Raw genomic sequence first — 23126 nt, forward strand, 5'->3', positions numbered from 1 at the left:
TGTCACATATCAGTATACAAACATTGTAAAAAAAAAAGAATGTATAAATGATTGACTTAAAATTAATAATAACGCAGAATACAAACATTGTCTCTTTTTTTATTTCTTGAGTAAGGGAGCTCTAAAATGCAGGTGTTTCAGCCTAGCTCAGTGCTTTCTGTGGTGGAGGGGCAGCCAGCAGAAAATATGGAGCGTAGGGGTTGGTAATGTTCTCTGGTTGCACCGTGATTGGCTCAGTGTTCTGTCACACATGGGGACACTACGTCATTCCAAAATTTAAAGGTAGAGCTCCAAAATTCTAGCCACTTGGGTGCTGCCATAGAGTTACGTTAGCAACGCCCATCCAAAAGGCTCAGTCATTGGTCACAGATACAATTACATCAAATCACGGTATATCTACAGTAGCTTTGGACTGATCACGTCAACATCATACTTTCAAAATCTTAGCAAGCTTGCAGTCATCATCATGAATCAAGTCGACAATCTATCGGCAAATCCTTTTCAATCCTTGTCATATGAAGATAAAAAAATTCAGAGAAATTATAGATAAAATGTATCGGTGCTCAATGGACATAAACATTAAACAACAAGTTGGAAATCCCAAATTCAACAATGAGTGGTTTGGAAAGAATCAGGGGTTAACTGCAAGCAAGCAATCATTAGCCTGCTATTAAGTGGAGTGGGTGTGTGGTCCCATGTCTGGGTTTAAGGGTCTCTTTTCCTAGCTTAAACGGATAAACAATCCAGCATGACTTCTGCCAAACTCAAAACAACTGGAAACTCGTAACTGGGAAATCTGAAAAAAAAAACGAGGTCCGACTGGGAAAATAGGTTTTGAACGGTCATCTAACTCGGAATTGCAAGTTGGGAACTCGGGTCTTTCTAGAGCTCCGACCTGAAGATCACTGACGTCATGACTCAAACTTGTTTTTTGTATTCAGAACTTCACCAGCACCATAAATCCAGAGAATGCCAGACTTTGATGACAAAATTCTCCCTCGAAGGACCGCCGCGCCACCTTCCTGTTGAAGTGAGCAAGGCACAACAAGGTGAGTCCAAAAATGTATTGTATGCTGCTGCATAAATTATGTAATATGCCAGGGAGATATGTACTGTATACTGTAGCTAAGAAAGTAATACTAAGTGTATGTTGTGTACTAAGCTGTTAGTAGTCCATGTGCCTCAATCATTTGGTCCCTTTTTGGCTCATCATTTCACCTACTGTTCTGACTTGGTGGTGCACATGTAGCACATTTTAGAGAAATGTAGTCCTTGAAAATTGTAAGAGCTTTCATTGTCTGCTTATATGCCCCCTTTATTTATCCTGTGGTCCCGACTTGGTGTACAGGGAGAATACTGTAAGAACGGCCCATGTTCTGAATTCTGTCGCTGTACATTTCAGAAGTGCTGAGCAAATAGTTATATTGACTACGTCCATCCTAGCTCGCTCATTAATGTCTTAATCAAAATTACGGATTGCTTCTTATCGTCCCCTTATGCCATAGTTTGTACATCTCAGATGTCAGTAGAAACCACATTTGTTTAAGCAAGTCAGCCATATCAGTGCTGTTTTTTTTAAGGCAGTAAATGAGGCTGAATGAACTGTTTCGCTGCCAGACAAGGCTCCTCTGATAGCCAGGTGTAGCAGTGGTAAGGTGTTGGGACTGCTTGTTGGGACACTGCTGTTGGGACACTGCTGTTGGGACAGCTTTATGTAGGCCCGAACAGTTTGTTGGCACTGTTGTAGAGCAATTAATGTATTGTTTAGTGTTGTTTTTTTTGCCCCACCAAGATTTACATGCTAAAATCGCCACTATATACACACATACACAGACACATGGAAATATCCAAAGAAATGTTTCTGCAGTATGTGAGAACACACAATACATACTTTTCCTAAGGTACATATGGCAAGGGTAATCTAATAGAAAGCATTACTTGGTTCAGTCATTTTTTATGTCCAGCTGAATCAATACAGTCAGTTTTATGTATTCTAAAACAATCTTCTGGAAAAAAAAGAGTCATTACAACTACAGTAAAACAAAAGACTGAACTGACGGTAGAGTGCAAATATGCAGCTCAGATAGTGTCCCATTCTGATGTTTCTGTTTGTTCGATAGAAACACCCTTTTTATGAATAATAATAATAATAATAATCTGTGTTTTGTCCATTTTTCAATGCACAGTGCTCTTCATCCCATCACATCTCACAAAATGGATTGTTATATCTGTGGAGAATCAGTAGCTGTGCTTGGCTTTTGTTCCGATGGCTTGGGAAATGAGTCATTAGTCAAACAGTAGCCTGTCTTCTATGATCACAGAACTACAGCACCCTCCAGAGGCAGAGAGATGTAAATCATGGACGGGCCCTCTGAAAAGTCCAAAGTGTCAACAGTGTGTGTGCATGTGTGACTGTTTTGTGTGAGTGTGTGTCTGAGATATAGAGTTAAACGGAAACCTCAGCCTGTTCCCACTCACAGTGTTATCTCCCATATTCCACTGACTTAGATACTTAGTATATTACTTAGTGACAAATAATTAATATTTCATTGGATGGTTATGGGATAATGGAAGAGAACTGCTTCCTATTGAAATTCTGCAGTCTCACCGCAGTAAATGGAATTCTGTGTAGAGCTGACGAGATTGGCCGAATCAGCTCATCTCAGGACTCTGGAAAATTCACCACCATGGACCAATAGAAAGAAAGAGAGAGGGAGGCACAGAGGGAGGAGGGAGAGGGAGAGAGGGAGATGATGGCCTCCAGGTGGGGACAAGAAAGGGAGGAAGAGGGAGAAAGTGAGCAAGAGAAAGAGAGGGAAGAAAAGAATAGCAGAAGGAAAGGAGGGGGGGAATGATAGGGAGAAGGACAAGGAGAAATGGGGAGATATAGCTTCCAATTAAATGTCTCATTTACCCCTTAATTCCTCTTATTCAAAAATGCATTTGTTCAGATTTGCAGCGTCTGGACTGTAATTCCAGTGTGGTAATGGAGAAGAAACGCCCCTGCCGTGGTGTTTAGACACTGTTCAGGGGCCATAATGGACATAATATCTGGGCAATGATTTTTCTGAATGAAAATACTTTCCTAGACTAATGTTTGGGAATGGAATGTAAGTGATGGCTATATATGCTAATGCATAGGTGGTTGGCTCATGCTGATAACACAGAGGAGGTAGAGGAAGGGCTCTGGGGTTGAGCCACACGGTAAGCAGGTTGATTACTCTGTGTGCGTGTGTATGTGTCAGTGTCTATGTGTCGGGGGCTGCGTGTGCGTGTATGTGCTTGCGTACATGTGTATTGCAGTGTTTCTGTCACCTTGCTGAGCGAGCGGTCGCTGACACTGCGTGCTAGCTGCTGAGTCTCAGCTATTTGGTCGGCCACACGCTTCTGTTCATTCAGCTTCTCGGCCAACATTTCTAGTTCAGTCAGAGCCAGCTGCAGAGGCAGGCAGTCTACGTGACCCTTAGGTGTGTTCTTCAGCATGTCCTGACAGAGAAACAGTGAAGAGAGAAACAAACACTAAATAAAGTGAAGAGGTGTTGGTTTGTGTGTAAGCATGTGTGCACATTGTTTTCTGTGTTTTTACGGCCCAGAGCCTTGTAAGCACATTGTTCTCATTTTCATATTTCTTTTAAAAAATCCAAGTATTTATTGAGTTTCATCCCAGATCTATGTGTGTGTCTGGCTTACCTGCAACTGTGTGTGCTTGTGGACCTGCATAAATAAGGCCTTATATTCTGTGTGTGAGTCCCAAAAGAGTTTCAGTGCTTTGAGTTTAGTTCCCTGTATAATATATGATTTAACACAGACATTCCCTCTCCAGGGTGCTGAGTTTGAGGCAAGAGGAAAATGCCTCATTTACATTCATAACTTATCTTTTGATGTCATGGATAATCAACCCCTACTTATGGATAGAATGAGGTACTGCAGTTCCAGTACGCAAAATCTTTCCACACACAATGTTGAGACAGGAAAAGTAAAGGAAGACAAAGAAGCCTACTGCATGAAAAGCATATATGGTTAGACTAGATAGGTAGAACCATGCATGGTGTTATACCGTATCTCATGTATTTAGCAGTTTTCAATGGCTCAATATATCATCACGTGTCAATCTCTTGATCAGGTCCATAAAACACTGTGTGGTGTTAATCTCAGATTGTTTACCTGTTCGTTTTCTAAAGTGACATTATCTTGTCAATGTTAGCAGTGAAGGTGCTGGTAAAGACACATACCTGCAGTAAAAGGATGAACTGGGGAAAGCGTTGGATGGGCTTCACCATGAGGCCGTACAGGGTGATCCGGTCAACACTGGACGCCCGTTTCATCTACACAACACAGGATAAGACGCTTTAGATAAACAGCATACCATAGTAAAGTCAGGAGATAAGCAAAAACACAGAGAGAAAGACCCCTCTAGGCACCTCTTATTCAGAGGACAAGATATGGAGAGTGCATGAGTGTGGGAGTAGGAGTGGGTTTAGGTTAGTAAAGGTGTGGAGAAACAGAATCTGGTGGACGTGCTGGTCATTAGAGATTTGGGAAGTGGATGTGTTCTCATGCCACATCTATTTCTATTGGCACAAGCACTGTTCATGAAACAAACTGTTCACACCCCACATGTTGGTGGAGAGAAAATGTTGCAGTTTTAAAGCTTATTTCCTGCAATTGTACACATTTTGTCATGGGGTGCAGAATTGTTTTTGCAGTTTTAAAGGGACCTTTCTTGCAATTCTATACATTTTGCAATGTCTAATGTGTATTCATGTGAAATTTGAGCGACTTGAACATTACTACAAAATGTTGAAATTGCATCTTGTCTATTCTACTATTACAACTTTTAAGAGTAAGTTGAAGCCGGACTGAGTTCCTTAAATATACTGTATGTTTTATACTTTTTTTTGTGGGGGGGCGGGGAGAGTTGTGAGAGTTGCTAATTGGTGAAATATAAATATTCTCTATGATTAGTGCAGTGTATTGCAACAAGTAAGCACAACCAGGCCAGCTTGAAAATATTTGAATAAAGCAACTACACTTTTATGTAGTTGCTGTCCGCAACCCGCGGAAATCTATTTAGCATAATAAAAAAATCCCCATAAAAATCCCTCTATGGAAAGAGGCTCTACAACCACCACAAGTATCAGGAGACTGGTCTGAAGTCAGTACAGCCGATCTGCCAACTTCTGTCTGTAGCATCCGAACCGGATGTGACCACTCACACTAATTTGACCCCTCTGTGCAAAAGTGAGACTCTGATGAACATTTACATGATCAGGCTTCACAAGGCTCGTCGGAAGGTCCGTCGGTACCAGTTGAAAACATATATGGAAGTATATATGGAGTTTGTTTAATGCCAAAAATATGGGGTTAAATACATGTTAAAAAAAAAACTATATATTTATTATATCTCTCAGATAAAGGGGAGACAATTCAGAACAAACTTCCTTTTGATATGTTTTTGAAACTATCTGTTGTTCCATGTAGTGAATCTGTTATTCAGTGTGTTTGTATGGGCTAATAGCAGTAAGGCCAGAAATAATTGTTCATCAAATAATTGTTCATTTTCACTTCAAGGGGTCTTAAAATTCAAAATCAAATAGCTAAATGATCCTTGGTATGACCTTCTTAAAACAATTCCATATAGCTTAGTAGACCTGTTTAGACAGGGCTCAGACTCTGATGGGTTAACCAAGTATTAAGACACCAGTAGAATTGTAGTATGAGGGCCAAATGAAATAGTAGAAGAAGGTCGACAGTGACCGTGGGTTAGAGTGTATTGAAAGAACAATAGAGAAAAAAACATGGACGGTTCTACTTTGTGACTCACCTTTATGAATTCCAGGAAAGCTGGTTTGGACATGCATGCCTTTTTTATGAGGGCCATGGCATTGGTGAAGTTATTGACATAGTCGCTGTAAACATCTAGCACCATCGACTTAGAAAACTGTAAAAACACAGAAAGGTGGGGTTATGGGAAACGCAAGAGAAACAATCCTTGGATTTCACATCAGGAATCTGTTGGATTCTTCATGGAACAAGTTCATTCAGGAACTAGTCATGCTTGGTCATTTATTTGTTAAAGCATCTGACAACATTAAGTCCCTTGAAAGTCAGTAGCTCCGCAGCTCATCTAACAATCACATTCATGGAATGGAAGGGAAGAAAAGGGTAGAAAATTGCCATTTAAGTGTGGTATTTAAGACCCTGACCTGTTTACCATCCAGGAGACCAACAAACACCCTTCACAATCCACAATCCTGCTGCGGCGGCACACAGTCATTCGCTCTCATTTGATTAAACACAAAGCAGGCTGCTGACGGCAGCAGTAGCTGGAGAAGCAGTAGCTGGGAAATTAGCCAGTCTCACAGAAATGAACCCTCTCCTTCATCTTCTCTGCAAGCCAGCCACAAACAACACACAGATAGTATGAGACCAACTAATAGCATAAAACATTAACAGCTGGGTAACAAATCCAATGGCAGGTGAAAAAGAGAAATGAATGAGGAGTGTTTAGTCCCAACCCCCAGCCTACAATAAACAAGACCAGAAGGAGGGCAGAATGGCATCTTTCATAGGTAAATAATCAGCAACCCTTATGGATGACCACGTTGCAGAGGGTCACAGCAGCACACTCATACATTAGTCCAATTGTCCTGTGCCAATGCTTTAAGCACACATATTCAGAGTGTATTTGCTGCAGAAGAGATATTCATCTCAGCTGTAATGGTCTCCATGTTTGAAGTTAGTGATGTTTGCTCAATTTTAAGTGCAGCTCATTATAACTGTGTCTGTGGAAATTGTCTTCTAATGCCCTATGGGAAAACTGACACACTCTCTCATGCACACACACACACACACGCACACACACACACGCACGCACACACGCACAACACACACACACACACACACTAACCGAGGCCACAAATAGGTCCCCAATCTTCTCACTGCTGTCCCACTCAGCCACACGTGACGCCAGTGCGATCTGGAACATGGAGTGACACTGAGTGATCTCCCGTAGGCGGTAAAATACAGGCTGGATCTTCCGTGGGCTCAGGATGCGTGGGTTCGCCTCCAGCAATGGGCTCTGGTACTCCTGGGGAAATAGTATACCCAGGTTAACTTGGATTAGGTGTGCTTTACGGTGGAGAACGACATAAAACACACAAGTAGGCCCTGATCATAAAAAGCATGACATCAATAGCAACATCTCTCAACAGATACAACAGCACCATCACGTGTGCCTTGGACCCTTAATGAAAGTTACATTGATGGAATCGTCAGTTAGTAACAATCTTATAAGTAATTGCAATTAGTCAAGATGCTGTAGAGTATCAAACTAGTCAACTATGTAAAACGTGTGACTGCAGTGTCTTTTAAGATGAGAGTCATGCCTAATGTAGCCTGTACAATCAGAAACTGCCAGATGCAGTCAGCAGAAAATGAAAGTGAAAGCAATGAAAGTCAATGTTTGGAAACAACAATAGATGACAGACTAGTGCTGCTATTGTTGTTTTACGAGCCTCCCCTGCCCAACCACAAATCCTCCACAGCAAATGAATTATCGACAAGTGGAATATGGACATGGGGAATAACACAGGCAATTTCTGATATTACAGGACTGAAGTCGCAGTTCTTAATGCCTAATAATTGCGCTCTTGGCTTTTAAAAAAATCTTTCCTTTATCAGTGAGTTTGGACTTCAATGGTACGCAAAACCACAAAAAAGGCTAAACAACCCAAATTATCAAACATGCCACAACAAAGGTAATACATCATATGTTCACAGAAAATATTTTCCAGAGCATAACCCTCTCATTGATCACACCTGATCCCATTTCAGCAGGTGTGTCACTCTTCATCTGATAGGAGAGATAACGATTGATTCTCTCTCTGCCACAGAAAAAGAAAGACAACAGAAAAAAGAGTGAAACCCATGCTGTGATTCTGTGAAAACCTGACAGAGAGAGAATCTCTTTATTAGCATCAGCGGGGCACCACAGATGTAAAAGAAATCTATTTAATCATGATTATTTATGCGTGACAAGCCTGGTTATTTGATAAATATCTCCGGTTTTCCTTTCAGCCTCATTCTTAAATGCTGAAAGGATTAACGTATTACATCTGTCAGAGTAAGGGTAGGGTGGAGTGGAGGTGTGGGGCAGGGGAAAAAGGACTTACCTCAAGGATTCTCCTGAGGGATTCAAGATAACTGCGCTCACTCTGAATGATGGAGCCCAGGATGTGACGTCTGGTCACCTGAGGACAGAAGAGGCCAATCAGCAAGCATACAGGTCGAAGATCAAAGGTCACACACAGAAAAGGGCATGATGGGAGTTGATTGTATGCCATACTGTGTGTGACAGGTTGTTTGATAGTACTATGCATGTGTGTGATTGTAATTTGGTAAGAGAGTTCGGGTGGAGTAGCCTTGTATGCATGAGGCCTGGATTTACCTTGGTTTCCCTTGAAGTGAGTAGCGCTATACTTAACTGTAGCAGACATATTCCTCCCAAATGTACTACCGAGTCAGTGTTGGCAATAGAAAAATAATGTTTGCATCATTGCATGCATATAACATTACCTTAGAGATTCACAGAATCTTCTGACAGACACACACACACACACAGAGACAAACAAACATATGTTATACACACATACAGACCTGCTGGCTGCTCAGTCCCTCAGGCATAGGGCTCAGCTGTGCAGGAGGATGTTTCACATCTGACACAGCCACATCCAGGTACCCTGCGTCATCCTCCACATCCTCTGCACAGGGGCACAACACACACACACAAAGAGGCACATTTAAAGCTTTCATATCTCAACTGGAGTCACACTCTAATGTATTACCTCTAAAACATGAAGAGATTAGCACTCTGCAAGAAAAACTCAGGAGGGAAAAATACATTTTAAACAATACTGTATCTCAGTAGAAGTAAAGAGGCGAACAGACAGAACGTCTTCAAAAACATGTTCAAACACTCGGACTTCTCAGCTTGAGTACGAATGTCTTCAAAAAGCACTTCAAAAATTCCCAACTTCCCTGCAACCATACACAGATACTAAAACTGCTTTTTGCCAGCCAGCACCATTCCAATTAATGATTTTGGAACAATAATAGTGTCTCAGTATCAGAAATATAAAATGCTGCACAGATTCCCCCTGATCAACAGCTAAAAATAGAACCACTGGCCTGTTTGGTTGTTTGAAGATTTGTTTGAGTCGTGGCTCTGTTATCTGTGGCTTCTAGAGCTGCTCAATACTCCATTAATGGGTGGTAATCTGGTTCCATTGTGCAACGAGGCTTCCTGGGGTGCAGCCTCTGTCACGTGAGATTTTCTGCCCATTGCTCTCCTTACACATCAAAACCTTCAGTTGGCCACAACATCTGTCTTTAATGGGAGCGAGCCAGTTCGACATATCCCGGCTGTTTTGTTTGAACTATCTTACATTGTTTTGATCATTTTTCCATGAGTCTTTTTCTATTTTAAAGCTGGGATTGGAAAAGCAATGGGAAGCTTTCTCCTCTATCTGCCTTAACATTACTTTTGGCCCGGCTAGCATCAAACAATTCCTTCACCGCAGCTTAAAATTCAAAAGAGGCGACTGAAATGTATGTGAACTCCGATCTTCCACAGGAACTCTCACTTCTCTACAAATTCATACATATCGCTGTAAGAGGGAGACTTTCATCTGACACAGTAATTTGGCAAACAGTCGGTTTTAATAACTTTTTCTCCGATTACCTGAGTGGTCCTTCTTGTGCAGGAAGGAGACTTTTCACATAAAGGCTATTCTGGTCTTGTCCAGTCCATCCTTGGTCCCACTCCTCGCGGCCTTCATTAGCTGATGAACCTGGTTCAAAAGGACAAAGAGACCAGAAGAGTTAGTCCACGAGGAGAGGGAGAGTGGAACCAGGAAACACTGCACAGTAATCCACAAAGGGAGAGAGAGAGAGAAAGAGAGAGAGAGAGAGAGAAAGAGAGAGAGAGAGAGAGCGAGAGAGAGAGAGCGAGAGCGAGAGAGAGAGAGAGAGAGAGCACTAGATGCATCCAGACAGTAATGCAGACATCTGCGCATCTCCGTTGGTCTCTAATCAGGAAGTCTATGAGGAGATCATAGTGAGATTATGGTATCAGACTGGGCTGTAGTTGTGGGGAGGTAGTGGAGTCGTGCTCAGTGTGGCTACATTCATCTAACCACAAACCCCACTCTGAGCATCGCTGAAGCCCTGCAGAGTCATGTAAAGCCTCCGGACCCAGAATACACACATGGTGACAGTATTTAAAAAATATGTCACTATTTTTAAATGATAGATACTAGGTTATCAACTGGGAGCAACTGGCAACGTGTTTGATGCAAATGTGTTTTACTTATTCATGTGTCCCCAAAACTGATACTAAACTAGAAGGAAAGAGACAAATCTCTCATGAGAGTGACAGTCTGGAGGAGAGCACAGAAACACAAGGGGGATGGTAAAGAAAGTTAATCATGTGAATATCTAATCAGTTAAAATGCACATCATACTACAGAATACATATTTTGGCATTGCTCATTTTAATCCTTGCATAGCCTCCTGGGTGCTGTAGTTTTTACATCTAGGCTGAGATACCTTGGTGTCATGTTGTGTTCTCCTACTGCCAATGATATACCTTGGTGTTGTAGTTGTTTTTGCCACCCAGCCTCATGACTATTTCACGTTTGGTCCTGGCACAACGCTCCCTCAGCCAACGCAGGTCAGGAGAGTATTGCTACAGTACGGGGAAAGGTGTCAAAGCAGTGGGATGTGAGGCATGTCAGGGCAGGTCGCATTAAACCACACAACAGGGCACTGGGATGAAGGAAGTAAGATGAGACGGCGGAAAATGGAGGGGAAATGATCAAGGCAAAACAAGCAAGGCAACAACAGGATTAATCACAAGTATGGAGAGCGGAAATTTAGAGCACTGCGCTGGTCATAGGGTAATGTCAGCCGAGACTAATAGCACTGATCTTGGTGAAGGGAGTGTTTTGCAGGAGGGGAGGTGTGAGGCACACTCCTACTGTGATATTTATTACAGTAATGCCTCCATCGTTACTGCCCAAACATAACAAACAATTGTTCTGAGGATATAATTTCATACGATATTAGGATATTATTAAATTAAGTGGTATCAGCGTCTACAATACAAAAAATATGAGAAAATATTTTCCACATCTATGTACCAATAGCACCAGCTCAGGCAAATATTCCCTACAGACATACATGCAACAGGGATGAGACTGGACCAAGTCTGATCAAATAGAATAGAGCACAACGTCAATGAGTAAATACTGCCCCCATGTGGAGGAGAGAGAGGCTACAGTCACCTACTGTATGGTTATAACCATAGATGTTATATATAACTGTTATAACATACAGCACCTAGACAGCGTCATGGCATTGGCCCCTTTCAAGTGACAAGGGAGCTTGTTTATTCTCAGGCCACAAAGCGAGATACAACCCACACAGACAGGGTTGATACATTTTTCATGTTCTTTGTATTTTCCCCACCAGTTTCTCACATGAATAAAAAAGCATGCGTGGGGAGCAGTAACATTGGGTGAAATATTCTCTTTGAGTCATGTCTTGTGCATTTAAGACAAACGAACAAAAGCAAACAGATAGACAGAGAGACAGACAAACAGACAGGCATAGATATACAAATGGAATACCATCTCTCCTACCTTGCTGAGGGTTGGTAGTTTGCTCTCGGTATCAGACTGCTCTTCGTAGCTCTCAAACTCACTGGAGCTCCAATCATTGCCTGCACCCTGGGGCCCATCTTCTCTGTGCACATCCTCATAGAGCATGTCCCCTGACACACACACACACACACACACACACACACACACACACACACACAGAGATGTGCTGACATCAACACACCACAAATACTGACAGTGCATTTTTAGACAGCAGACCCTCAAGCTTAATCAAGCACAAGTCAAGTTTTTTTAAAGGAACGAAAATACATTTTAACCCAAGCCTGATGTCCATTGATCTGATGGTGCAGTACCAGACAAGGCACAATAAAAGCACTCAGTGGCCCCAGCCCTGGCCCTTACCCCAGAACTCACCTTCGTCAGGAGAGAGTGGTCCCTCACAGGGCACGTCATCATAGATCACCTCTAGGATCCCTGTCTGGGGCTCTGCATCAGCCTCAGCCTCAGCATCAGTCACATCTTCTGGGGAAGACAGTAAAGACCACTCGCATTCACAACCCCTAACCATAGAGCCAAGAGGAGGGCCTCGCACTGGTAATCTGGCAAAGCAACCAGGCCACCCCACATAGCCTGGTTCCTCTCTAGGTTTCTTCCTAGGTTTTGGCCTTTCTAGGGAGTTTTTCCTAGCCACCGTGCTTCTACACCTGCATTGCTTGCTGTTTGGGGTTTTAGGCTGGGTTTCTGTACAGCACTTTGAGATATCAGCTGATGTACGAAGGGCTATATAAATAAATTTGATTTGATTTGATTTGAACTTCAAGAGTATTGCACACTGCATTTTCCCCCCATACATGCATTTGATTATGCCATAATTTCCATATATTTTGTAAATGTATGTTAATGCAAATGTATTTGCATCAGTTTTGATTCATCTCAAACATCAAATAGCTATTATTTTATTAGCAGTGACTTAGAAGGGAGATAGGCCTTGTGTGTTGCTGTTATGTGTGCTAGGTGTGCACTCTTAGAAAAAAGGGTTCCAAAAGAGTTCTTCGGCTGTCCCCACAGGAGAACTCTATTTAGTTCAAGGTAGAACCCTTTTGGATTCCATGTAGAACCGTCTGTAGAATGGATTATACATGGAACCAAAAAGGTTCTACCTGCAGCTAAAAAGTGTTCTTCAAAGTGTTATCCTATGGGGACAGCCGAAGAAGCTTTTAAGGTTTTAAGAGTGTGGGATTGTGCTGTGGAATTGTGGCAGCATGATCCACCTTGTTTGTAATGGATCGAACCTATCTATCTCCACAGTCCGCAGAATTAGTCATTAACTGCTTTGAGAGTGTTTCAGTCTAATTTAGTTTAGGGGATTTATTGATTCGCTTTTAAATTGTGATTTGTCTGGAACGGTTCTTTATAAGCCCCAAACAATCCCTGGATTCAATGAATCTGATGAGAGATGTAGATTCTGACATGGATTAGCCGACATTGCTTTAAGGATCTAAATAACCTGGGACACAATCCAAGAGAGAGACACAGTGTTATTCTACTACAATAGTGACTAACTGAGCAACACTCTCTGTGAAGAATGTGTACTGAATGAAAAGGGAATAACTGTATCTTGGCCACCAACCTGACTATCTGTAGATCTGGTAAGTAACTGACTCAGTCCTCTGGGAACTCTCAATGTTTCAAACAGCCTGGGTGTGTTTCTTCAAGCTCCCCCAGCAATCCCAGAAGGCGACAACTCAGGCAGGTTTTACCTTGGTTTGCTGAATAACTTTTTAGCACAGTATAACGTTGCTTTCTTCAGTTCGTCTTCGATGAATGTGTTCAAAGTCAAATTTGTAAAATCATAGAATTAGGGTAGTCTTGGGATTAAGACCCAAGACTTAGGGGAGTGTCTGGTGGCCATTTTACTAATTGTTCAGCAGTCTTATGGCTTGGGGGTAGAAGCTGTTAAGGAGTCTTTTAGTCCTAGAGGGATAGTGCTATTGGTTGTTGGCTATTAACAGGAAATAGTTCATTAATCCCATAAAAGTGCCAGTATTTAACACATTGAAAACACAACCACTCATGCCAATTATGTCACAATAATAACACAGTAGCGTATCAGAAAATTGAGGTCCACTACAATTTTGACATACTGTCCATGCATGATAAAAAACACCAAAATGATCATTATAAACAATATTGACAAAAACAGTAAAGGACATATGTGAAAGAGAACTAATGAGAAAGGTGAAATAATGGAGAAAGGTGTGGATTAGTCAGGCTCCATACAGTCTTTGAGTGGACCACCTTCAAAAAGCCTAATGTCAGCATTGCTGACTGAATCAAATTCCAAGAGCAATTTCCCTTGGTGGAAATAGACTAATAGTCCACTATTGATTCTCATCCTGAATTAATTTAATTCATGTCTATGTGTAAATCAAATGATAGGAGGGAGAGACTATGTATTAGCTGTTGCCCTCCATGAAGGTTACAGAAGATTACAGGCCAATACAGTTTTTACTGTAAAACAATGTCAACAAACATGCTATGCTACCAACAACAAGCCTTGTGGTGAAGGTTATGAATGCTATACTGTAATTGATGTGAGCTTGCTCATGTCTGTCTATATCATGTTTCATGTATCTCTGTACTATGCTGTTGTGTACCTTCAGAGTGTTCCCTCAGACTTGAGCTCTCCTTGGGTATCTCCACACTATGGTCCTCCCAGTCAGTCTGCTTCTCCACAGGTAACGCCTCTCCAGGACCAGAACCTCCCTGGGCCTGCTCTCCCACGGAGGGTGCTCCGTCACTGGGCTCAACCAGCTCAACGGGGCCAGAGACCCTGGAACATACCAGACAGAGTAGTGAAAGCAGTTATGACCACTCTAGGCTGGGTGCTGTGTGGCTCATTACAAATTTAGTGCAGTGTGGATGAGGAGGAGGTGGAAGAGAAGGAGGGGGAGGAGAGGTGGAGTAGCCGGGGGCCAAGCAATGCCGTCCCAGCATTCTAACACTCCCATTAAACCTGGCACAGCACACATGTTCCTCGTGCAGCTTAATTCTGCTAGGTTGGTCAGTCCTATTCACTGTGGTGTGATGATTCTGCTGACCGCTGTTGTGAGGGGTTGAGAGTGCTCTGGTCCAGGTGAACTCATTTGAGACCATGAATATGATAATGTGACCTTACCTCCAGTTTGTTATATTAACTGTGAGCTATGAAAGTTGCCCCTAAACTAAACCCCTTGACCACCTGCCATATCTAAAGCCTGACCACAATAATGATTAGCTTTAAATAAAAACTGGCCTGTAATTTTGCCTTTGACACAACTCCTAATAATACTGATCTTGTCGGTATTCTGTAAAGAACTACCACTTGCTTATGTTTTCAAGCTACCAGTCAGATTTACAGCAGTCCTCCCACGTTATACAGCTAGGTCTGGGATGAAGGAGAAACCAATCTCATTAGATGCATCCCTCCCACCATCCCTGTCGGCTATGCTAACAGCCAGTAAATCAATCAGTCAGCAAGATATTGTACCTCTCCCCTGTTCCAGACATGCCTGACAGACCGCAGTAGTTACATAACTACGCAGATAAGTTGAGAAGGAAATATTTTGCAGCCAAATAGCTTGCGAGCAGCCTGTTGGCCAGTTGGCAAGACAACGATAAAGGTGTTAGCTAATGCTTGTTTGAGTAATGTTCAAACTTAAAATCCCCTCCCTAGTAATGTTCTCAAATAAAAGTTGCAAATCTTCACTTTCATTGGCTCCGCAAAGACACCAGTCAGAATCAGTTAGAAAGCAGCTCACATGCATTTCCCAACTATGGTTTCAAAGGGGGATTTAACAAGACATTTTGTGAGAACAATAATATTATTTCAATGCTGGAGGAGTATATATTTTATGGTTCATCTTTGTAGGCCTACACCCTTCACTTGTCTATATAAGTCCCTGTGAGTCATAGGCCTGTAGGAGAGAACAGAGGAGCAGGGCAGGGAACGTTTTTCAATGCAAATAGAATAGCCTGAGGCAAAGCACAGCATGAGCACTGAGCAGCCTGAATGCAAAGCCTTTACTGTCTGAGATCTGTTTCAACTCCCTCCAGCTACAGTACTGTCAACCCCAGGGAACATTCTTTATAATGGCTTTCCTCCAGTCTCTCTGGGGAACAGTGCTGACCATGCTGATGGGCTAGATATACAGTACCAGTCAAAAGTTTGGACACACCTATTCAATGTTTTTTCTTTATTTTTACTATTTTCTACATTGTAGAATAATAGTGAAGACATCAAAACTACGAAATAACACAAATGGAATCATGAAGTTACCAAAAAATTGTTAAAAAAATCGAAATATATTTTAGATTTTAGATTCTTCAAAGTATCCAACCTTTGCCTTGATGACAGCTTTGCACAATCTTGGCATTCTCTCAACCAGCTTCACTTGGAATGCTTTTCCAACAGTCCCACATATTCCTGAGCAATTCCCACATATGCTGAGCACTTATTGGCTGCTTTTCCTTCACTCTGTGGTCCAACTCATCCCAAACCATCTCAATTGGGTTGAGGTCGGGTGATTTTTGAGGCCAGGTCATCTGATGCAGCACTCCATCACTCTTCTTCTTTGTCAAATAGCCTTTACACAGTTGGATGTGTGTTGGGTCATTGTCCTGTTGAAAAACTAATTATAGTCCCACTAAGCCATGGGATGGCGTATTGCTGCAGAATGATGTTGAAGCCATGCTGGTTAATTGCGCCTTGAATTTGAAATAAATAACTGACATTGTCACCAACAAAGCACCCACACACCATAACACCTCCTGGTGGGAACTAAACATGTGGAGATAATCTGTTCACCTATGCAGTTGGAAACAAAAATCGAAAATTTGGACTCATCAGACCAAAGGACAGATTTCCACTGGTCTAATGTCCACTGTTCATGTTATTCATGGCCGAAGCAAGTCTCTTCTTTTTTTGGTGTCCTTTAGTAGTGGTTTCTTTGCAGCAATCTGACCATGAAGGCCTGATTCACACAGTCTCCTCTGAACAGTTGATGTTGAGATGTGTCTGTTACTTGAACTTTGTGAAGCATTTATTTGGCCTGCAATTTCTGAGGCTGGTAACTCTAATGAACTCATCCTCTGCAGCAGAGGTAAGTCTGGGTCTTCCTTTCCTGTGGCAGTCCTCATGAGAGCCAGTTTCATCATAGCGCTTGATGGTTTTTGCGACTGCACTTGAAGAAACATTCAAAGTTCTTGAAATTTTCCGCATTGACTGACCTTCATGTCTTAAAGTAATGATGGACTGTTGTTTCTCTTTGCTTATTTGAGATGTTCTTGCCATAATAAGGACTTGGTCTTTTACCAAATAGTTGGTATACCAACCCTACCTTGTCACAACACAAATGATTGGCTCAAACGCATTAAGAAGGAAAGAAATTTAACTTTTAACAGGGCATACCTGTTAATTGAAATGCATTCCAGGTGACTACCTCATGAAGCTGGTTGAGAGAATGCCAATAGTGTGCAAAGCTGTCATCAAGGCAAAGGCTGGGTACTTTGAAGAATCTCAAATATAAATATATTTTGATTTGTTTAACACTTTTTTTTTTACTACATGATTCCACATGTGTTATTTCATAGTGTCTTCACTATTATTCCACAATGTAGAAAATAGTACAAATAAAGAAAAACCCTTGAATGAGTAGGTGTGTACAAACTTTGACTGGTACTGTAGCTTCATTGTTATCAATTCCCTCCCTCTATCGAGTCTATCCTAAACACACACCACCTATTATATCAACTGCATCTTCCATCTGCTGTGTGCACCGATCAGTCATAAAGCATTGTACACAGGTCTGCATACTGTATGTCTACTGTGCCATTGTTTACTTTAACAGCTTGCAGATCTACCACTCAGTAGAGGAAGAGGGGAACTCTGTTAAAGAAAAATGAGTGTTGTAAAGTGGAGTTGCTTCGGTGGGGTGTTAAATGTGTTTACCTTTAAGCTCAGAGCTCAAATGAACATAAGGCAGAGCCATATAAATGACAGGTGTCAAGTTGTCATGGTGACCTTTGTCTTGGACTTTTCATCTTAAGGGTCTCACTTAATGAAAGGTTAAAGGCCCTAGAATCTGTTAAAGGCCCTAGAATCACACATATCTAGACACACACACAATACCACTGCTTTCCTGGGTTGAGGCTAAGTAGACAGGTAGACATTTTATGCATGTTCTGCAACAATGTTTCTATCACAAAGTATTCTTTGTGATGCTAGTTTTACCAAATGTGTTAAATGTGCAACCAGACGGAAAAAAACTCTAGACCCACTTTACACACGCGTAAAAAGCTTGCCCTCCATTTGGCAAATCTGACCACAATTCTATCCTCCTGATTTCTGCTTACAAGCTAAAATTAAAGCAGGAAGACCAGTGACTCGGTCAGAATAAGCATACGCTAAGCTACAGGAATGTTTTGCTAGCACATACTGGAATATTTTCTGGGATTCTTCCGATGGCATTGAGGAGTACCCCACATCAGTCACTGGCTTTATCAATAAGTGCATCGATGACGTTGTCCCCCACAGTGACCGTATGTATATACCCCAACCAGAAACCATGGATTACAGGAAACATCCGCACTGAGCTAAAGGGTAGAGCTGCCGCATTCAAGGAGCGAGAGTCTAACTCGGAAGCTTTATGAAATCCCGCTATGCCCTCCGACTAACCATCAAACAGGCAAAGCATCAATACAGGACAAAGATCGAATCGCACTACACCGGCTCCGACGCTCGTCGGATGTGGCAGGGCTTGCAAACTATTACAGACTACAAAAGGAAGAACAGCTGAGAGCTGCCCAGTGACACAAGCCTACCAGATGAGCTAAATGACCAACTTGCAAGTGTCTTCACTGACATTTTCAACCTCTCCCTGTCTGAGTCTGTAATACTAACATGTTTCAAGCAGACCACCATAGTCCCTGTGCCCAAGAACACCAAGGTAACCTGCCTAAATGACTACTGACCCGTAGCGCTCACGTCTGTAGCCATGAAGTGCTTTCAAATAAACCCTAGACCCACTCCAATTTGCATACCGCCCAAACAGATCCACAGATGATGCAATCTCTACTGCACTTCACACTATCCTTTCCCACCTGGACAAAAGGAACACCTATGTGAAAATGCTATTCATTGACTACAGCTAAGCATTCAACACCAGAGGGCCCTCAAAGCTCATCACTAAGCTAAGGACCCTGGGACTTAACATCTCCTTTTGCAACTGGATCATGGACTTCCTGACGGGACACCACCAGGTGGTAAGGGTAGGTAACAACACATCCACCACACTGATCCTCAACATGGGGGCCCCTCAAGGCTGCATGTTCAGTCCCCTCCTGTACTCTCTGTTCACTCATGACTGCACGGCCAGGCACGACTCCAACACCATCATTTAGTTTGCCGATGACACAACAATGGTAGGCCTGATCACTGACAACGACAAGACAGCCTATAGGGAGGAAGTCAGAGACCTGGCCGTGTGGTTCCAGGACAAACACCTCTCCCTCAATGTGATCAACACAAAGGAGATGATTGTGGACTACAGGAAAAGGAGCAATGAGCATGCCCCCATTCTCTCAATGGGGCTGTGGTGGAGCAGGTTGAGAACTTCATGTTCCTTGGTGTCCATATCACCAACAAACTAACATGGTCCAAGCACACCAAGACAGTCGGGAAGAGGACACGACAAAACCTATTCCCCTTCAGGAGACTGAAAAGATTTGGCATGGGTCCTCAGATTCTCAAAAGATTCTGCACCATTGAGAGCATCCTGACTTGTTGCATCACTGCCTGGTATGGCAACTGCTTGGCCTCTGACCGAAAGGCACTACAGTGGGGCCAAGCTTCCTGCCATACCAGGCGGTGTCAGAGGAAGGCTCTAAAAATTGTCAAAAACTCCAGCCACCCTAGTCATAGACTGTTCTCTCTGCTACCGCACGGCAAGCGGTACCAGAGTACAAAGTCTAGGTCCAAAAGGCTTCTAAACAGCTTCTACCCCCAACCCATAAGACTCCTGAACATCTAATCAAATGGCTACACAAACTAGTTGCATTGCCCCCTTTTACGCTGCTGCTACTCTCTGTTATTATCTATGCATAGTCACTTTAATAACTCAACCTACATGTACATATTATCTCAATGACCTCTACTAACCGGTGCCCCCGCACATTGACTCTGCACCGGTACCCCTGTATATAGCTTAGCGATTGTTAGTTTACTGCTGCTCTTTAATTATTTGTTACTTTTATTTCTTATTCTTTTATGGGGTATTTTTTTAAACTGCATAGTTGGTTAAGGGCTTGTAAGTAAGCATTTCACTGTAACATTTACACCTGTTGTTTTCGACGAGTGTGATGAATACTTTATCACAGTCACTCAGATACCCCCTGCTTTCTTATCACAGGAAAGCACACAGGAATGGCCAGCCCTGGCTCTCCTATCAGCACAGGCTTCCCAACACACTTCCTAGCACACCATCATGCTGTTACCTAACCAGGACCAGTGGACCCCACCAAGGTAGGGGATCACAAATGAAGAGGGTAATACAGTACACTGGTGGATAACATGTTTCTATTGTACATTCTAATGAAGCCCCTAACTCATATATAACTTTTATACTGCAAACTGCTGTGACATGTGCTCCCTCTCCAGCCTCTAGGTCACCAGGCTGCTCGTTATGGCGCACAACCTGTCACCATCTTTACGTGCACCTGAGCGTCGTCAGACTCACCTGGACTCCATCACTTCCCTGATTACCTTCCCTATATATGTCACTCCCTTTGGTTCCTTCCCCAGGCGTTATTGTTTCTGTTTCATGTCTGTGCTTTGTTCGAGGTTCTTGTTTTGCATTATGTTCTGTTTATTTTATTAAAACACTCACTCCCTGATCTGGCTTCCCGACTCTCAGCGCACATCGTTACAACTGCTATAACCTGCAGACTATAGACTACTTGTTTAGGCTACTGATTCAGTCACAGATGGGCTGTCTCCTTTGAATTCCTTCTTTGAAGTCCAACCTTTCAACTTTGACACACACTTTCTCTATGAAAATAGAGTTGTATCTGATTTTGTGTTATGCAACTATATTGATAACCTAATGAAACCACACGGTCTCTTAGGATGTAATACCGATTCCCACATACTGTGATAGCATATGAAAAGCAGGGAGTCTCTTACCGCCTGCGTGGGTCGCTAACTGGAACATCTGTGGGGACATTAGAGCCAAGAAAATAATGTTAAAGAAATGCTAACGTCATGTCACTTTTTACGTGCAACGTGTACCATATGGGAAGAACAGTTAGTTTTGCTCATATTGAAACCTACTTAGATGAATTCCAAATGTTTTATCTAAATGTACCTTGTTTTATGAATAGGAAGGTCATTCCTGTGTCTCAAAGACAATTGCTGATGAAAAGCCCATCAGAATCTTAATATTAGCTGTATATAGGCACTGTGTGTACAGCAGCTTTTATGAAAGATATCCCTGCCCAAACTATTATCTAATTTATATAGAAACAATGTAAACCCTCTCATTTGCCTGCAGGGCTGAGTCCCAGCCTGATACCGACTCCTCCACCAGCCGCTAGTTATGTAACAGGCTTTCACTGTAGAGCATCATCAACCCCAGAATTCCCCAGCGGGGCAGAGGAACGCTCCACAACCCACTTAGAGGATTACTGTACTACATGTAGGCTTTGTGAGAAGCCGTTTAATTAAGCACTAGTCACTTCATTTTGTCCAGCAGAAGTTTCCGTAGATTAAAAACTTCCGCTTTAGCTGGGAGTGTAATTAACAGAGCTTTTTTGGCAGCATGACTGAGTCAGGTAGTCAATATTTTACTGATAACAAACAAACACTTCTCTTTATCCAATTACAACAAGGTTTAACCTGGCTCTCTTTATGCCTGTTTGTCAGAAGCTATTATGAAATCACTTCATGAACTGACAGCACCTTATGAGACCATTGGAGAAGAGTCACTCACAATAGAAAGAACACTTCACCTGGAGAGGCTGTGGAGTATTGTCCCTGGGAGGGAGCCTCCTCCTGACCAGCAGGGGGCATTGCATTGAGGTGCTGTTGTGAGTGTGCAGTGGGTGTTAGTGTGTTGTCCTGTGGTGGGTTTGTAGCCTCCTTAAATGACTGGTTTGATTTTTGACTGGCTTTTACAGAGTGTGAGACAGGGTCTTTACAATCCGCTGGCTCTTTCTCTTCATCAGCACTGTCGACAAACCCGAACTTCTCCCCTTGCTCTTCATCTTCCTCCTCCCCTTCCTCCCTCTGTTGTGGCTGAGGCATCACAGAGGACATAAGCTCTAGAACAGAGAACAGAGACAAAGGGAGAGTGAAAATGTTGAAGAAGAAAAAACAAATAATATTCCTTCACAAAATTAGCTACAATTTAGAAACTGATTTGAGTTTTTTTATATACAATGTCAAATGTGTAAATGCACAAACAACAAAGGGTATAATAGTTGTAAGTACTAATAAAGTGTACTAACCAACCTCTGTAATTACTAGTCACTTCCATCTAAAAGGACCCATGAGCACCAACATGTGAAGTTCATAGGAGCATGTCAAATTGAGTGCCAAGTCTAGATTGTTTAGACATTAAGGCATATTTTCCATCATAAAAATTAGGAATAAGCAAAGACTGATGAAAAAGGAGCCTCAGAAAACATCCACCAGAAAAAGTCATAAAATGTAGTATAAATACATCAAAACACAATAATATTGAAGTAAAGAACCCTGCCAACTAATATCAATCAAATTAAATGCAACATGTAAAATGTTGGTCCCATGTTTCATGAGCTGAAATAAAAGATCCCAGAAATGTTCCATACGAACAAAAAGGTTATTTCGCTCAGATTTTGTGCTCAAATGTGTTTACATCACTTTAAGTGAGTATTTCTCCTTTGCAAAGATAATCCATCCACCTGACAAGTATGGCATATCAAGAAGCTAATTAAACAGCATGACCATTGCACAGGTGCACCTTGTTCTGGGGACAATAAAAGGCCACTCTAAAATGTGCAGTTTTGTCACACAACACAATGCTACAGATGTCTGAAGTTTTGAGGGAGCGTGAAATAGGCATGTTGACTGCAGGAATGTCCACCAGAGCTGTTGCCAGAGAATTGAATGCTAATTTCTCTACCATAAGCCACCTCCAACGTAATTTTAGAGAACTTGGCAGTAGGTCCAACCGGCCTCACAACTGCAGACCACGTGTAGCAACGCCAGCCCCAGGACCTCCACATCCGGCTTCTTCACCTGCAGTATCGTCTGAGACCAGCCATCAGTAAGCTGATGAAACTGAGATAATAAAGCCCTTTGGTGGTGAAAAATGTATTCTGATTAGCTGAGCCAGCTCCCCAGTGGGTGGGCCTGGCTCCCAAGTGGGT

At 42.3% G+C, this 23126-nt stretch overlaps 1 protein-coding gene and 1 long non-coding RNA gene across 2 annotated transcripts in view; one reads left to right on the plus strand and one right to left on the minus strand.

Moving 5' to 3' along the window:
- LOC112254482 (rho guanine nucleotide exchange factor 10-like protein) overlaps positions 1–9832 on the minus strand; it is a 149145-nt gene extending 139313 nt beyond the window's left edge. Inside the window, exons 1-7 of the mRNA XM_042324390.1 lie at positions 9743–9832; positions 8659–8762; positions 8175–8252; positions 6911–7090; positions 5825–5941; positions 4233–4325; positions 3316–3486 (exon numbers count right to left, since the gene is read on the minus strand). Of these exons, the coding sequence (XP_042180324.1) occupies positions 3316–3486; positions 4233–4325; positions 5825–5941; positions 6911–7090; positions 8175–8252; positions 8659–8685 (666 nt within the window). The 5' untranslated portion in view covers positions 8686–8762; positions 9743–9832. The remainder of the gene's footprint in view (positions 1–3315; positions 3487–4232; positions 4326–5824; positions 5942–6910; positions 7091–8174; positions 8253–8658; positions 8763–9742) is intronic.
- LOC121846794 lies at positions 1008–20606 on the plus strand. The gene is made up of 3 exons (XR_006083729.1): positions 1008–1049; positions 20129–20241; positions 20377–20606. It is a non-coding gene; the product is annotated as an uncharacterized LOC121846794 (long non-coding RNA).
- The last annotated feature ends 2520 nt before the right edge of the window (positions 20607–23126 follow it).

This window comes from Oncorhynchus tshawytscha, linkage group LG07, assembly GCF_018296145.1.
Source record: "Oncorhynchus tshawytscha isolate Ot180627B linkage group LG07, Otsh_v2.0, whole genome shotgun sequence".
Classification (NCBI taxonomy): Eukaryota; Metazoa; Chordata; class Actinopteri; order Salmoniformes; family Salmonidae; genus Oncorhynchus; species Oncorhynchus tshawytscha.